The sequence below is a fragment of the Setaria viridis genome, chromosome 8 (genome assembly GCF_005286985.2).
Source record: "Setaria viridis chromosome 8, Setaria_viridis_v4.0, whole genome shotgun sequence".
In the NCBI taxonomy this organism is placed as follows: Eukaryota; Viridiplantae; Streptophyta; class Magnoliopsida; order Poales; family Poaceae; genus Setaria; species Setaria viridis.
Genome location: NC_048270.2, coordinates 33,844,333 through 33,861,174, shown reverse-complemented (window position 1 = coordinate 33,861,174; position 16,842 = coordinate 33,844,333). Strand labels below are relative to the sequence as shown.

The following is a 16,842-nucleotide window of genomic DNA, read 5'->3' as shown; positions in this document are numbered from 1 at the left end:
GTCACGGCGGGGAATACTCATGAGCAAACTCTCAGCAAACATAAGGGATCCAATGTGCTGCAAGCTGGCTTTGGAAAGGCAAGGCTAGCCCCAAATGCACAGATTATTCTTCGGTTCGTCCTCTACAACAGGCTCTAATCAGTAATCACTGAAGGAAAAAAAAATGGCCATGCAGTCTGACATTCATATTATGCCAATCAATTTGGACCGAACCTGAAACGGCCAACCATCTTGTCAAACTTGTAACTTTGCTGAAGCAGTTTGGACAAGGATCAATAGCTTAAGTGCTTAACACACATTTTAACCTTAATCAAAGGAAAAACATTCTTCAGTTTGAACCCACTCGGTACTGGGCAAATGAACAATATCCGGATTAAAACAGAGAAGGAAAGAAACTCTTGTAATCTTTCTGCTTTTCTGGTGGCAGATTTGGAATGAGATAAATAGCAGAATATTGACTTTATTTCATCCTTTATGCACCCACTACCCACTCATGTAACCAACTGCTTTCTGGTTCGCATTACCTATACATTTTCTCCTTATTTTTAAAGATAAAAAATGATACAGCATGTGCGCGAGTGTCCTTTGACCAGAGTACCAGACTCGCTATTCAAATCAGTTGCATCCAAGGAGCAAAAAGCTTAGTACACCACTACACCCAACAGAAGCACATCAATTGCATCTGGTCTCCGACGGGAGACGGCGCTAGGGCGGGGCGACGATGGACCTCGTCGTCGGTGCCTCCAACGATGCTGTGAAGTCCCTCGTCGGCAAGCTCGGGAGCCTCCTGGCTCAGGAGTACACCCTGATCGGAGGCGTCAGCGATGACATCCAGTACATCAACGACGAGCTGGCCAGCATGCAGGCCTTCCTCAACAGGCTCAAGCAGGAGGCCAAGCACGACGAGCAGCGGCAGGACTGGATGAAGCAGGTGCGGGAGGTGGCCTACGACATCGAGGACTGCGTCGACAATGCCAGCCACCGCCTCAGCCGCGAGCCCCGTGGGAGCGGCAAGCTGGCCTCCCTCAGGCGGGCGTGGTATCTTCTCAACACGATGTACGCACGCCACTGCATCGCCACCGAGATCAGCAACCTCAAGGTCCGGGCGCAGCACGTCAGCGAGCGGCGCACAAGGTACGGGGTGGAGAACCCAGCAAGACAGGACAGCGCCTCAGAGGAGGCAAAAGCTCCCTTTGACTGCCCAGCGCCTCCTCCACAGCTCATCGGAACCGTGGCGCCCGTGGGCATCGAGCACGCCAAGGAGGAGCTCAAGCCATGGTTCACGGAGGCGAAGCAGCAGAGCACCGCCAATGATCAGCCGAGGTTCCTTGCCATTGTCGGGTTTGGTGGCCTTGGCAAGACCACTCTTGCCATGGTGCTGTGCCGCGAGTTTGGAGACAAGTTCGACTGCAGAGCAACCGTGCTCGCATCGCAGAAGTTCCATCTCCGGACGGTTCTGAGAAGCCTTATCAAGCAGTTTCACGATCACCAGGCTGCTGCTTCCAAGCATGACTTGGAAGGAATTGAGGAATGGGGACAAGAAGAGCTCAAGAAACTGCTCGCCCGTCAGCTAAAAGACAAGAGGTACTGTACAGGACACGGCCTATTCTAACTCTTATTCCATCTTGTTAACAAAAAGTCGATTCCGTAATTCTAGTTACAGCATGTCTGTGGTGCAATGTTGTGCTGAGTTGCACTATGCTATCTAGTTTGTTAGAGGAATAAGTATTTGCTAAATGTAAGCGTTGATTGGAAAAGGGGCTATAGGAAGTAAATTCTTAGGTAGTAGAAATATGAATTAAATCCTGAAAATTCAACATTCCCCATCGTCCAAAAAGGTCACTAGGCCAAAACCAGGAGCTGGAACAAACAACGTTTACATTACTACTAGCATTACTACTATAAGGCTGAGAAGCCCAGAGGCTGGTCTGGACTCTGGACGAAGTTTTTTTAAAAGCTCCTACGCTCAGAAGCTCAAAGATGCTTCCAACTAATAACCACACCAAAAACAAAATGGAATAAGAGCCTTACAAAAGATACTGTAATATGCTAAGCTTGTTATTTATCGGGATATATATTTTTTACTCCATCCATCCTTAAATACAAAAAAGTTTAGCGTTTAAATTTTATCCCTAAATATGAGGACTTCTGAGTGTCCACCAGACCCATCCAACAAGTTATTAATCTCTCCCGTAGGTCCCAGTAGGGGCCCACAAGCTAATTTAGGAGTAATTTTTTTTTGTAAACCATGCATTGTGATTAAAACCAGCCATTTCTGGCATCACTTAGTACAGCAGATAAGCAGTAATTAAGCAAATTAGGCGGTAGCCTAACTTTCTCCTTGATGTTTAAACTGTCTTCAAATTTGCAGAAGTCCTTATGTTGAAACACAATGTGAGCACTTAGTTCTAAATTATTACTTTTTGTCGAGTATACTTGAGTTACACTAACATAGTTCTACATAATACTTGTAATAGGTATCACATCTTTATCGATGACATATGGTCTGTATCAGCATTGGAAAGCATTAGGGATTCTTTTCCAAAAAGCAAGAACGGTAGTAGCATAGTGGTGACAACTAGATTCAAATCTGTGGCTGAAGCCTGCCGCCGTCAACAAGGCCGTGTCCATGAGCTCAAGGCACTCAGTGATGATAACTCCTACGAACTCTTCCGCCAAATCATCTCAAGAGCTCCTAATGTTCCCACTGATGGTGCAAAAGCTCTTCTGAAGAAATGTGGAGGTTTGCCTTTGGCCATAATTTTGGTTGCAGGGCTAGTGGCTAGTAAACTGAGATCAAAGTCAGACGATATCCATGTAGAATATCACCATTTGGCTCAAAAGCACAAGAATGTAGGTGATGAGTTGGAGACGAATAAGGCCCAGGAGGGCAATGATATCAGTAAGAGGTTGGACAAGGATAGAGTAGGTGAAGAGTTGAAGAATCTGATAATCGATGAGAAGTTAGAGAAATTTTTAGCCCAGGTTAGCAAGCAGGTTAGCAAGGATTTAGGTGAAGAGTTGGAGAAAAATCTCTCGACGGAAGGAGTCACACACATAGTGAACCACTGCTATTACCAATTGCCAGCTGACCTTAAGACCTGCTTGCTGTACCTGAGCATGTTTCCTAAGGGTTGTTTGATCAGCAGGAAGCGTCTGATAAGAAGATGGATTGCCGAAGGGTTCATCGCTGAAAAGCATGGGAAGACAGTTGACGAGGTTGCTGAGGACTGCTTCAACGAACTCATCAGCAGGAATCTAATCCGGGCCGTCAACAGCAGCAGTAACGGCAAGGTGAAGAGCTGCCAGGTCCACGACATGGTCCTCGAGTACATTGTCGTCAAGTCAAGCGATGAGAATTTCATCACAGTGGTTGGTGGCCACTGGCATACACCATTTCCATCCTATAAGGTGCGTCGACTGTCTGTCCAAAAGAGTGGTCGGCAGGAGAAGGAAACAGTGGAGAGGATGAAGCTGTCGCATGTTCGGTCGCTGACAGCATTGGGGAGTTTCAGAGGTCTTCATTCTACTCTGTCTAAGTTTCAGATACTTCAGGTGTTGGATCTTGAAAGTTGCAAGGATTTATCCTTGATGAATCACGTTGAGAAAATATGTGATAAATATCAGCTGAAGTACCTAAGCCTGCGAGGAACAGACATTGAGAGATCCCCAAAGGAGATAGGTAGGCTGGAGTATCTTCAGGTACTTGACATAAGGGATACAAACATTTTGCAGTTGCCTCCATCAGTCGAGAAGCTACAGCATATGGCGCATCTACTTGCTGGCAGCAAGAGCAAGCGCATTGGGTTGACATTAACTGAAGGGATCACAAAGATGATGGCTCTACAAACACTGTCTGGTGTTGAGATATGTGGAAGCTCTGCTAATGCAGCCAGGGCAAAGGTTCTGCAGGCCTTGGAGAACCTCACAAACCTGAAGAAGCTCACTGTTTACAGACTTCGAGCCTTTAGTAGCAAGGATAACATTCTACTATTGTCTGCCATTGAGCATCTGAGCAGCTGCTCACTAAAATTTCTTGCTATCGACGATGATTTCACCGGGTTTCTTGACAGCTCGCTCAATGCTTCAGAAGCGCCGCCGGAGCACCTGCACACCCTTGGGCTCTCTGGCAAGTTGTCCCAAGTGCCCCACTGGATTAGTCGTCTGCACAACCTTGAGAAGCTGACCCTGTCCTTAACTTCACTCACAGAAGGTACCTTGCCGGTTCTTGGGGGGCTGCCTGAGCTATTTTCTCTCATTTTTGTCCTGGATAATTCTGCAAAGAAGTATCCAAGTGTTCTGCAGATTTTGACTAAGAATGCAATGGAGTCAGGAGGAGAGATCTTTGTGCCAGCAGAAGGATTTGAAAAGCTAAAACTATTGCGCTTTGTGGCACCGGTGCTGCCACGTGTGAGCTTTCTGGAACGAGCAATGCCAAAGCTTGAGAGTCTTGAGATGAAGTTCATAACGACAGAGGGCGTTTACGGCCTGGAAAACCTTGGGAGTCTCCGACATGTGCTTCTTGCAGTAAGCAGTCAGGCAACTGAAGTTGCCAAGGCGAAGGTGTCCGAGATCAAGGCATTAGCAAGCATGAACCCCAATCATACCAGTGTGGTCGTTGACGAGTACAACGAGTTATGAAAAGAAAGAGATACATTTCAAAGTCAAGTGAGCACGTCAGTGTTGCGTAAGGCGTAGGCCACTTGGGTGCATCTGCCCCAGCAGCTGCATCACTACTACCAGACATAAGCCGTTTATTCATATCTTCTGTTGTGCATGTTGACGGTCATTATAGACTGATTTTCAACCTCCAATTTCTTGTATATGACATGATCCATGCATATTTCATTCAAAATAGTAAAGTTCCATGTGACTATTCAATGGAGATCGATCACACAAGAAATCAAATTTGGGACAAAATGGAGCTGGTCCCGGTTCAGCCGAACCCCAAGGTTCGATCGAACCTGGCCTCCATTCATTTCAACCCAACTTCGACAACGTGCAGGGAAACATACTCAGGGGCGATCCTAGTATTGACGATTGTTATCGACTAATTTTAGGTCTTGGATTTCTCGAAATTGATGAAGTATATGACACGACCCATGTATAATTTAATTAAAATAATGAGGATTGATGAGTTTGAAGAATATTTGATGCAGGTAACTAGCGGACCAAATTTGGCTCCAAAGCTTGTTTGGCCAACCCCATAGGGTCAGCCGACCTTGGCCTGTGTCCCCTTGAGCCTGACTTCCCTCTAGGATCAATCCATGATCAATCTATTGCTTGGATGAAAGACAATTTGATCCAAAGGACATGGTGTAGCCAAAGTGTACCCTCTTGTATTTATAGGCCCACAAAGAAAACACAAGTTACCGAACTTACCTTGAAGGTCATCCAGAGCATCTACGAGCCAAGGCGGTGCATCGGAGGCCTAAGGGGGGATGGGTCAGGTCTGGCCAACCCAACCTAGGTCGGCTGACCCTACCTTGGCTACAACCACCATCCGGTAGATGATCTGAAGCTTTGGTGGGTCAAGGTAGTGCATTAGAGTGTCGAACGCCCCCCCTCCCTAATAGTTTGGCCGACCTGGTCCCACTGCAACCGACGTTGCCCCTTGCCTACAAGTACTCCTACCTTCTAGACATTATAAACAAGTCCATTTGCGAGGAGCTCTCTACTTTATACTGTTAGCCTGTTTAGTTTGGGAGTTAGAGTCGAGTCGAGCTTAATCTTGGGTTATCAATATAGAATTATCTTTTATCAATAAACTCTTGTATCTTTTTCATTTCCACTTGTATTACATCGAGTTATCAATAAAGAATTATCTTTTATCAATCTTGAATCATTTAAATTTCAGCATTACTTTACCCTAGTGTCAAATTTCTACTTTAGACTATAGTGGTTAGAATATAAATAGAAGCTTGAGTGCTTTTATCTTAATCCTTTGTTTGTTGGTTTCTCGCTCTATCGAACTTCGGTCGAGTGCTTGCTCTCTGGATCCGGTAGCAAGTATAAAGACTCCTTTAAGTGTGGTGCTTAGAGTTGTAGCTTGACATGGAACGCCCAACCCGAGGGTCTGTAGCTGACAGGTGGTGATAATCCTATCCAGCTTATGTATTCTATCACATGACTGGTTTATCCCTGTAGGGAGCCCTTAAGAGTGTTGAACGGAAATCGGCTCCTTTCTCATCCCTTTCTATAGTCCATGCGTTCATCCCCCGAAGTGAACAAAGATCAACTAGGATAGATTATTTTTTGGTTTGTTCTTCAAACCTTATAGTTTTTCTCTAGAGGTGATTGAAGAACATTAAACTTCATAGGAATATTTCTCATATGTTACACTCGGTTTTACAAGGCCAAACTGAATACAAACCACATGTATGGTAGGATCAGTTTATTCATACATGCGGCAACTTCATCAGTGAATATCATTACAATGTCATGCATAAACGTAACTTTAATACAAAATGACCCTTGGGTCTAAAAGAGAAATACACTTAAGGGTTCTAGCAGAGCAAATCTTCCATCAAGCCACAAGCAGTCTCTCGGGGAATCACAAGCCTAGTACGGAGCATCTAGGTTGAAGCCATCGTCTTCTTGGTACTCCCCACTTCTTCTCCAGCTTCTGAGCAGTGGTGAGGGAAACATAGCAGAAGTTGAAAGGGAAAACGGTGAGTACATCGAAATGTACTCCACAAGTGTGGCAATCATATGACATGAGGTCAAAACAAGGAAAGGTTTACTCTGGTTATAAAGCACCTAAGCAACTCATCCAAAACCTTAATTACCTTAGAACCTATTTACTAGATGTGATCACCACCAACACCATAAGCTCCAAACAACCAAGCCAACCCCTTGGATTCCATCTGAGCACCAAAACCAACATTGGATTCCATCCAGCATCCAAGCCACACTAGGGTAACACCTCCTGGCCTCCAAACCAACCATCCATCTCCACTTATCACGAAGAAGTCCAAGCCGCTCTTGACCGTGAGCATGGTTGATATGTTACTTTTACATTCTGCACAGGTTGCACACTTTACCCACAAGTCATGTTTCCTATTATGCCTCACACTTCCAAGGTGATTAGCCAAGGTCCCACTACATGGTCTTTCAGAAGTCATTACTTCCCACTAGTAGACAGCCACTAAGGATTCACTGCTAACAGGGAGTCTATTTTCCTCCACTGCAGAAGCCCCTCTTGTGCCACTCAAATTGCTCGACAGTGAAAACCAGTGGGACAACTAATTAATTGATCAGGTCCAAAGCCATGTAGCCCTCGTGGTTGCATGGTTAAGCTAGGTTACTTGTCCATGAAATGGTCCTTCCAATCCGAGCATGTACTAGCACCAACTCACGTGTCAACGACACAAACCAAATAAAATCCAATCAAACCAGAACCATCCACCTGGTCCATCCATCCTGCTCAGATTCTAATCACCATGTTGCTACCAAAAGATTACCAACCGATTCCCATTGCATAGACAATTAATCAGGTTTAACATTATAATCCTAACCACCCAACTGGACTGCAAGCTAAGCATGAGACTACCCATAACCATCCAACCGGGTTTTCACGGAATATGTTGAAAATATCTAGTAAACCCTAATATTAGATTCCAATTTAAGACACAGCATGCAACTAAGTCTAACTACTCTAATAAAATAAAATAAATAGGAGCAAGAATGATCAAGGACACTTGCCTTTAGAAGAAGAGTGTTCTACAATTTTGAACTGTTGAACTTGGAGGTTCACAGACGGCTCGCTTCCTACACGCGCAAGCAATTGGAAACAACACACAATAAATAAAAGGAACAGTACACCAAACAGTATTAAAATAGGACTAAAAACTTTACTAATGTTTAGCACGCTTCGCTACAAACGCGTGAGAGCAAGATTCGCTTAAAACGGAGCTAGCTACGATTGAAAAGATATAAGTGTTTGAAGTTTCAAGGACCTACATGTAATTATCTAAAGTCGAGAAGGGCTTAAACATAATTATTGCAAGGCTCTGAAAGGTGAATAAATAAGGAAAAGAACAAGGGTTTTGTACTAAAGTACAAGGAGCCAGGTTGAAATAACAATTATCAAGGTGTTCAGGGCTAAGATGCAAAATTAACATGACAAACAATAAATGTGCTGTGATTACCACAAACTACAGGGGCTGGAATGCAAAAAGGAGGTTGACTGGGCTCAGGTGTTGATGTGTTGCACACGTGGCGCTGACTTGGATCCACAAGTGCTTGCTGACTGGGATCATGTAATACACGTGGCATCGTTTCATTGACTCAAGAAGGGGTAATTTATGATCTAATTTAGACCGTTGGTTTAGATCCAAAGGCTACTAACTGATCTCCTTCCCTCAGCACAGGACATCGACTACAATACACGGTGGCGCTGCTCCTGTGCGTTGCCGAAACTTCACCGGAAAACGGCAGATCAGCCTACGGTGCACGGAAATCGATGGGAAGCGGCAAAACGGAAAGCTAGCGAGATGGGGATCTCACCTAGGGTGGCTCAGTGGGCGGTGGAGGCACGGCTCGGGTGCAAGACAAAAAGAAGCGGAGCAGCTGCCTGTGCTTCACCGTGGGCTCGGTTGTTGCTGTAGAATGGCAAGACGAGGCGTGTAGGGATTCCTTCCTGGTGATCCTGCGGCGCGGACAAGATCGAGACAAAGATGAGGAAGCGCAAGGAAAAGGGAAGATAGGGAGAGCGACGGCGTCTCACCTCTCTGAGTTGAGGAAACTGGCGGCGGTGGCGACGGCTCTGTTAGATGCCGATGGAATGCCTGTGGGCTGCAGATGGGAAAGGGATGAGGGGGATAGCACCGTCTTGTTTTATAGAGAGAGAGAGGAGCTGCGGAGGGATCAGGATCCTCCCGAGGTGGACGTGGACGTGCGGGCGAGGAGCAGGTTGTTGTGTCGTGGCGCTTGGGATAGGGATGACGAGCGGGACCCACTGGTCAGCGAGGTAACGAGGAGGTGAGCTGGGTTGGGCCTCGGATAGGAAGGGTTTTGGCCCAAGAGATGCTTAGGATTTAAACTAACTTGAATCTAATTGAAACGCAATCAAATTTGATCGAAATTTGAAATACATTTTTCATCCAATAAAAACCTAGTGCAAACTATATGGCATGAATGCACAAAACAAAATTAAGTAACCTATATTATTTTTTTCAGAAAATACAAATTTTCCTATAATTAAATGCTTTGCTAGCAGGTAATTGTTGGAAAATTTTATAAATATGAAAAAAATCTACTGTTTTATTAGTGTTAATTGTTCACATCCCAAAACTAGAATTTTGGGGTGTGACATCATACTTGTTGCCCTCCCAACTAGCTGCGCCGTATTTATCTTATCATAGAGTCCTCATGTGTCGTTCCTATCACTCCTATCCTATATTATGGTTATCCCCACTAGGTTGCTGTCCATTAAGTTGTGACATACTCAAAGGATTTGTTTATCGATGGTCTACACCACTAGTGCTTCCTCGCGGAAATATAAATAGGATACTCTGGAATGGAATACTCGTGAGTGAAATGCTACAACTTATGTGTCAGTATTTGATTGGTCCAAAATAATATGGCAAATTTGGACAGAGGAAATCTGTCAATAGATATGTAGATAGAACCATCAGTAATTTACATAGCAAAGCATATGAATTGTGATAGTAACACGTAAGTATTGATGCACTAGATAGATAAATGTTCCATATCATTTAAGTGCATCCAGTAGCGCTAAAAATATTTTTTCCAGCTCATATTAGATGTCCCAAAGCAGAGCAGCCCATGTGCGAAGACACCCCCATTTGCATCATTGTTTATGCGTACCGATCGAGCATCATATCACTATTTAAAATACAGCGATTCCATAGGAATTGAATACTGCAAGCTGTTCAGGAGGTCCTCTATTCCCAACCTTTTGGCTTAGGAATTTTGCCCCATTCCCTCTGCATTCGCCGAGTACCAGTTTGAAGGCAAAAGACGAACAAGAGGAAGTCAACGAGAGGACGACCAACGCGTTGGGGAACTTGTTTGCTTCTCCGATCCCAGTCGGTCGCAGGGCGGATCAAGTAAGTCAGTTTCACACGACCAATCCATGAATGCCTGCATATGTGAAGTCCATTCTATGGCGTGTTCTTCTTGGAACAATTTATGCCGATTAGTTATCATGTTTGATCTTTGATTCGGTGCAGGAGGGGCGAGGGGCGCATACATGGCGCCTGCAGCTTCGGAGGAGGAGGAGGAGCAGGGAAAGGGGGAGGTAGAGAAGACAGCGCCTGCAGCTCCCGAGCAGCCGCCGCAGGTTGTAGATTCCAATGTGTACGAGAGGACGAAGAAGATCGAGGACGCATTAAGTTCGGTGAGGTCCTGCCACGCAAGGTGCTTTGATGAGATGCTGGTATTAGCGACTCGCAGGCGCCGTTTCTTGGGCGATGACCTTGAGCTGCGCTGCTTGGACTTCCTGGAGAATGAGCTGAGCTACATCGTTGTGTGCTTGACTGCACTGGCCCCGGATCATGTTGACGAGGAGATGATGGCGTGGCTGCAAAGGTTGATTCGCACCGCATCGGAAACTCGCTGCCGCGACCTCGATGAAGCCTCTAAGGGATTTCGACGTCAGCATCGATATCAACATTGGTTAAGGTCTGAAACTACACAAATTCATCGTCTTGCTGGATATCCCAGCAGTTATATGCATCTTCTTGAAGCCGAGGGAGGTGGCCACCTCCCTGTGGACGTCCACTGGTTCGAACGATCACAGCCTCCATCTTATGATGAATATGAGTTCCCTTATGAGATTCAAAATCTGACGATTTACATGGTGAGCATGTTTCCCCATGGGTACAAGTTTCAGAGGGATCAACTTCTCATGAAATGGTTGTGCGATGCAGGCTTGCTGAATTATTCTAGTTCTATTCTTACACAAGCAACAGCAGAGCAGTTCTTTTGCAATCTGGTCAATCTGAATTTGATCACCCGTGCTGAGGCAAACTCCAGACACAACAATCCGGATGAAGCCGAAGCCTGGCGGTGGAATGTCAATCACCTGCAGCACCAGTTCCTTGCCTCCAAAGCAGCAAAGATGGGTTTTCTCTTCACCAGCGACACGCTCAACGGCAACGAAACTGCTGGTAGGATAGCACGGAGGCTAGCCCTCCACCAAGATGATCCAAACATCCCATCCCTGCTTCAAAAAATTGATGTGTCCAAGACTCGTTCGTTAGCAGTGTCTGGTACTGTCAGTGGAGTCTCCGCGGACAAGTTTGTCGATCTGGTGGTGTTGGATGTCGAAGGTTGGGAGAACTTTGGGGATGAGGACCTACTGCGAGTATGCAGAAGCAAAATGTTCTTTCTGGAGTATCTGAGCATTAGGAACACACGAGTCAGCAAGCTCCCGCCAGAGATCAAGGAGCTGTGTGGTCTGAAGATATTGGATGCAGGTTACACACAGGTAACTGAGCTCCCGTTAGGAGTGTTTGTGGCAACAAGATTGCAAAGACTGGACATAAGAGGCACACCCATAAGGCAGGTGACACTGCCAAAGCAAACTTCTGGGCTGCAGAACAGCTTGGTGGAACTTCTCCTTGGCGGTGGTGATGGAATGATTAGTTCCGTTGAAGCAACAGCAACTGGAGTGCCACATGAGATACGGCGTTTCTCGATTCTACACACTCTAGCCACTATTGATTTAAGTGAACAACCAGCTAGCTTTGTCAAGGCTCTAGGTGATCTATGCTTACTGAGGGTGCTCGCAATAACATGGTCCTTTCACCAGTCCTCTGACAGAGACTACTGTGAAGCATTGCTTTCATCCATCAAACGGTGGTGCGACCTCGAGTCTCTGACCATTCACTGTGGACTCGGCTGCTCCATGGAGTTCCTGGGCTCCCTTTCTAATATGTCTGCGCCTCTTAATACATTCAATGTGACAGTGGGAAAATTTGCAGGTGTTCCCAAATGGTTCGATGGGCACATGTATCTCTCTTTCGTGCAAATCACAGTCTGCAAACTTGGGGATCGTGATCTAGAGATACTCAGAGGCTTACCTTGGCTTAAGTGCCTAATAATGGGCTTGGACTTCATTCCCAAAGAAGCTATAGTGATTAAAAATGGAGGGTTCTCTAAGCTCCGGAGGTTCTCCATCGACTGCCAAGTGCCATGGCTCACTTTCGAATCAGGAGCGATGTCAAATCTTACATACCTTCAACTGAACCTCTTTGCTTGCCCAACGAACCCGATAAGTGTTCCATTGGGTATCAGCAACCTCTTTAGCCTTGCAGAGGTTGCACTATGGTACAATGTGAGGTACACCAACAGATCCAGCGTCAAGATGACTGTGGAGGCGGTGAGAAAAGAAGTAGCTAAGCGTCGTAAAACAACCCAGATAATCGCCCTTTTCATCAATGGCATTGAACAAGATGTTCAAGTAGTTGATGAGGAGACATTGAATACAACCAGAGTTCCAAGTGAAACCAATGCTGGAGACGAAGATGCCGTTCAAGCAGTTGATGAGATTACTGAAGCATAAAGTTGATCCAAAGCGACGCTCAGTTCATTAGACAAGGTAATCACTAATTCACTACTCAGTGCTTGAAAGTCTGCGTGCAGTCAACACCAATTTCTCTAAGAGTTTTAAAATGGAGACATTACCGCAGGAATGATCGTCTGCCTTCTGGAGTGTCATCAATTGCCTAAGGAAAAAGACCCAAACAAGAGTTGCAGCCAGAAAATCCGTACTGCAGGATGGTTGCGTGTATCTGCGCCATCAACTCATGCTGGACGATGTACCCGTCGTTGTCTTATATTACCAGTTACCATTCCGTTCTTCTAGGACTTTCGTATAGTGTGTCGGTTCCTGTATGTACTCTGGCATTTGTACTGTTGTTTACAATTCCATGTACACTAGTCCATCAACCTGTGCGGGCTTTTAAAAGTTATTGTATTTAAAAATTATTTAGAAATTAAATTTATAATTAATAGTTAAAATTGTTTACTTATTACTCTCTTATTTTTTAATCCTTTGACGTAATACTCATATAGATGTTATGATTGATTTTTAATTAATAATTACTCTACACCTTTCATCCACATCCACACTTTTTTCATTTTATATCGCACCTCCATATATTATGTAGCATAAAAATCAATATTTTTCATCACTTCCTCACATACATGTATAAATGGTCTATATGGTGTCACTTATCATGTGTGTATACCTTAACTTAATATTTCTATATTAACAATGACGTAATAGGTAATTTAGAATCATCTATTAGTTTACTTTTGGACATTTATGTATGATGCACATGAAGATAATTAGATTACGATTTAGGTGCTTACTTTATATTATTTTTAATAACAACATACATGGGTAACTTAGATATAAATTTAGAATGACATTTTAAGTTAAGTAAATTGGATTGGAAGAGCTCGGCAATTTATATAAAGGTTTAGTGTTTATTTTAGAATATTTTCATAATGAAAGTGGTGGGTAACTTTTTTAAAAATATAACAGACCAATGACTATGATTATTAGATTTTACTGGATTGGTGTTTGATATTTCTAATTTTTGTGAGAATTTTTTAGGATTTGTCCTTTTTTCTAGCGTGTTGCGTAGAACTTAGTTTCCAATGGAAAGAAAAAGTGAGGCCGCATTGCTACAAAACTATTTACCTCTCATTTGTTAAATATTCGAACACAATACTTATATAGATTTATACTTATTATCTTTATCCAATTGTGATAGATTTTAGTTAGTAATATTCTATAATATTTTCATCCACATTTATAATCTTTAAGTTTTCACGTTGCATCGCAGTTATGTGCTTCAATTTTTTTAATAATAGATCTTAAGTTTGAGCTATAATTTTAACACAGAAATCAATATTCTCATCACTTGCTCTATATCTTTATAAATTATGACACATATCATGCATATGTACCTTAATAATTATATCATATACTAATATATGATTTATAACCATATATTGTTCTATATTTTTAATTAAGGTGATTTGGATTAAAATTTAGGTTACCTCATGTTATTTTTAATAATAGCACGTGTGGATAATATAGATGCACATTTATGAGTTACTTTAAGGTATTTTTATTTAAGTATTAGTGGTGGACAATTTAGTTACTAATTTAGGAGGTAATTTTAAATTATTTTTATAATGACATAAGTGAGTAATTTTTATGGCGGTACACCTCTTACCTCCTGGGAGGTAAGACGTGAATTAAATCTGGACCCTTGATTATTAAGAAAAAAAATCCAATTAGAAAATAGAAAAAAACTACTAACCTACTTCTTTCCAACTACCGGTGACATGTATGCATGCATCCATCCAGTCTTTATCTCTTTAAAGTCCCGTCAGCATGCGTGCATAGCATCATAAACATTTTAATTTTTTTCCACAATTTTTTTCTCTACTACTGTGCAATGGCATGTAGGTCCCATGTCTGCCATGTCTCATAGTATGATTTTTATTCGTCACATCTGCACATGTATGCTATTTCTGATGTTGCTAACAATTTAATCTCATGTCCAAGCAATTTCTTGTTATAATGTTACGTGATACAATTGTCACTTCACCTAAAAATTTGACCTGCCACGTCTCATTTGAAATATGTTGCATATAACACAATTATTACATACCTAAAGAAATAATCTATTAGATATCAAGAAATATATTACATATGTATATTGCAACTCACATGCAACCATTAGTATATTTTTTTAAAAAATAGATCAAGCACATACGTGCATCTGTCGTGTAATGGAATTAGATTTGCATACATATTTTTTAAAGTTTTTGTACACATCATATTAGGGTTAGGGTAGTTAGATTAGGGGTTACTCACCTGCAACCATTAGTATATTTTTTTGAAAAAATAGATTACGTATGTACGTGCATCTGTCACATAATAAATTAGATTTACGTACATCTGTTTTAAAATTTTTTGCACACATCAGGTTAGAGTAAGTTATATTAGGGGTTATTTAGTTTATTTTATATAATGGCATGGGTGGGTAATTTAGAGGCAGATTTAGGGGTTACTTTAGACTATTTTCATAATGTAATAGGTGGGTAATTTTTTTAGAAAACATAATAGATCCAATGGCTATGATGATTCGAGTCTACAAATTGATGGCTAGATGTTTTGCTTTTTTGTGAGAATTTCTAGGATTTCTCTCTTTTTTTAGAGTGTCCACCTAGGATTCTAGGTAGCTTCACCTGGAGGCTTTAAAAGGAGCCTCCAATTAGTAATAGTAAGATTGGTGTTTGTTAAAAGTTTCTATTTGGAAATCAGGAGCCAGCTGGAGTTTCTTTCTATTCCTATGGAAGTTAAACTTCCACGCAGGACAGACTCAGATGGAGTATAGTTTGTGCGTTCTTCTTTCACTGTATCATGTGAATTTGCATGATAATGGAAGACTCTGCCATGATGTAATAATGCAAGAGAAGGAGTTGTTTTCTGTCTCTTGAAGTTGTAGCAGGGACAATACATTGACAGTGCCCCTCGAGCTTTCACATCTGCCTCCGCAGCATTCATAAAAGACTTTAACAACGGCTGAAGGTACATCCAACTTACATCCCTCATCTACAAGTTAGTCAATAATAATATTTGACAGTTAACTTAAAAAATCTAAGAATAAGCATGACATAAAAAATGATAGAAGCAAATTAACCAGGCACGTGGCAGCTGTGGCGAAGGCACGCGCGGTTCAAGAGTGCAGGTGCAGGCAGCGTTGGAGCAGGGGCCGCGTGCGGCGGTGAGCGAGGGGGCAGCACACGACAGGGAGCGGTGGAGCATGCGGATCGATGGCGGCACAGCGGCAGAGCAGCATGCCACCAGCTGTCAACAAAGATTGATCTACACAGCGAGCTTGCATGGGAGTTATATTGTGGGTGGGTTTTAGGGGCAGGTGAAGGGCTCAATGGTCCTTGAAAATAAACTTCCAAGGATGGTCCATTTTGTGCGCCGCCCATAGAAATGACCCTATTTGTAGGAACGGTTAGCCTCCCGGACCACCCTTGGAAATGTTTGAATTCTGTTGACAGTAGTTAGCACGTTAGTTTGAACCACAAGCGCACGGATCAGTTGTAGCTTTTCTCTTAGAATATTTCATCCAAGGTTTATCAATCCGTGGATCGACAGCGAACTGGCTAGGGTTCTCTATCCAGCTAAACAGGTCTAATCCTATCAAGAAGCACGAATTAGGTAACCCAATCATGAGATAAGCATTATAGATAGGGTAAATGAAATGGACCGAATCCCCATTTTTGAGAATTCAAGCCTTCGCACCTCCGTGATAGTCCCAGGAAGGCTATCACGTGTGAATCCCTGTCTCAAATAGTACAAATTCATACCAACACAGAAAAATAGAGTAGCAAAAGGGTAATAAAATATAAATATAAAGTACAACACTTCGGCACATATCGGTACAAAGTCCATTAGGACTGACTCATGAAAGGTAAAACATCTAGGCAACGAAAACATGTAGCATGGCAAACAACATCTCTAGAGGCGACTTGAGCGAGGGACCATCCATAGTCTTCCCATCCATTGTTGTCGAAGTTGTAGTTGGGCTCCGACCTTGAAAAGCCACCATCTACCCAATAAGCGGGTAGGCCATGTCAACTCCTAAAAGCGGTAAGCAAAGGAAACAAAGAATAATACTATATGCATGGATCAACCTATATATGGCTATAGAGGTATATGTAGTAGCAGCAATCAAGGATGCATCAAAGCAATACCATATCCGAGGTCAACATCTCACATCAAGGAAGTTGTCACAAATCACTAGATCCTTCACCCAAGAATCCAGCACCCCA

The 16,842-nt window shown here is 43.0% G+C and overlaps 2 protein-coding genes across 3 annotated transcripts; both read left to right on the top strand.

Moving 5' to 3' along the window:
* Positions 1-638: 638 nt before the first annotated feature.
* Positions 639-4,885, top strand: LOC117866371 (disease resistance protein Pik-2). Its single transcript, XM_034750570.2, has 2 exons — positions 639-1,584; positions 2,478-4,885. The coding sequence occupies exons 1-2, from the start codon at positions 722-724 to the stop codon at positions 4,639-4,641; spliced, it is 3,027 nt and encodes a 1,008-aa protein (XP_034606461.1). The 5' UTR covers positions 639-721; the 3' UTR covers positions 4,642-4,885.
* Positions 4,886-9,794: 4,909 nt separating this feature from the next.
* Positions 9,795-12,997, top strand: LOC117866372 (disease resistance protein PIK6-NP). 2 transcript variants are annotated; one of them, XM_034750572.2, is made up of 3 exons: positions 9,795-10,073; positions 10,197-12,568; positions 12,648-12,997. In XM_034750572.2, exon 2 carries the CDS (start codon positions 10,217-10,219, stop codon positions 12,530-12,532), a length of 2,316 nt encoding a protein of 771 aa, XP_034606463.1. In that variant the 5' UTR covers positions 9,795-10,073; positions 10,197-10,216; the 3' UTR covers positions 12,533-12,568; positions 12,648-12,997. The 2 variants fall into 2 exon arrangements, with proteins under 2 accessions (XP_034606463.1, XP_034606462.1); XM_034750571.2 differs by having other exon boundaries at positions 9,797-10,073; positions 12,660-12,997.
* The last annotated feature ends 3,845 nt before the right edge of the window (positions 12,998-16,842 follow it).

What these genes read in the sequence shown, in the direction of transcription:
- LOC117866371 (XM_034750570.2), top strand. Translation starts at nt 722, where the DNA reads ATGGACCTCGTCGTCGGTGCCTCCAACGATGCTGTGAAGTCCCTCGTC. An exon ending in CGTCAGCTAAAAGACAAGAG is followed by an intron (nt 1,585 to 2,477) that starts GTACTGTACAGG and finishes TACTTGTAATAG; the next exon opens with GTATCACATCTTTATCGATG.
- LOC117866372 (XM_034750572.2), top strand. Translation starts at nt 10,217, where the DNA reads ATGGCGCCTGCAGCTTCGGAGGAGGAGGAGGAGCAGGGAAAGGGGGAG.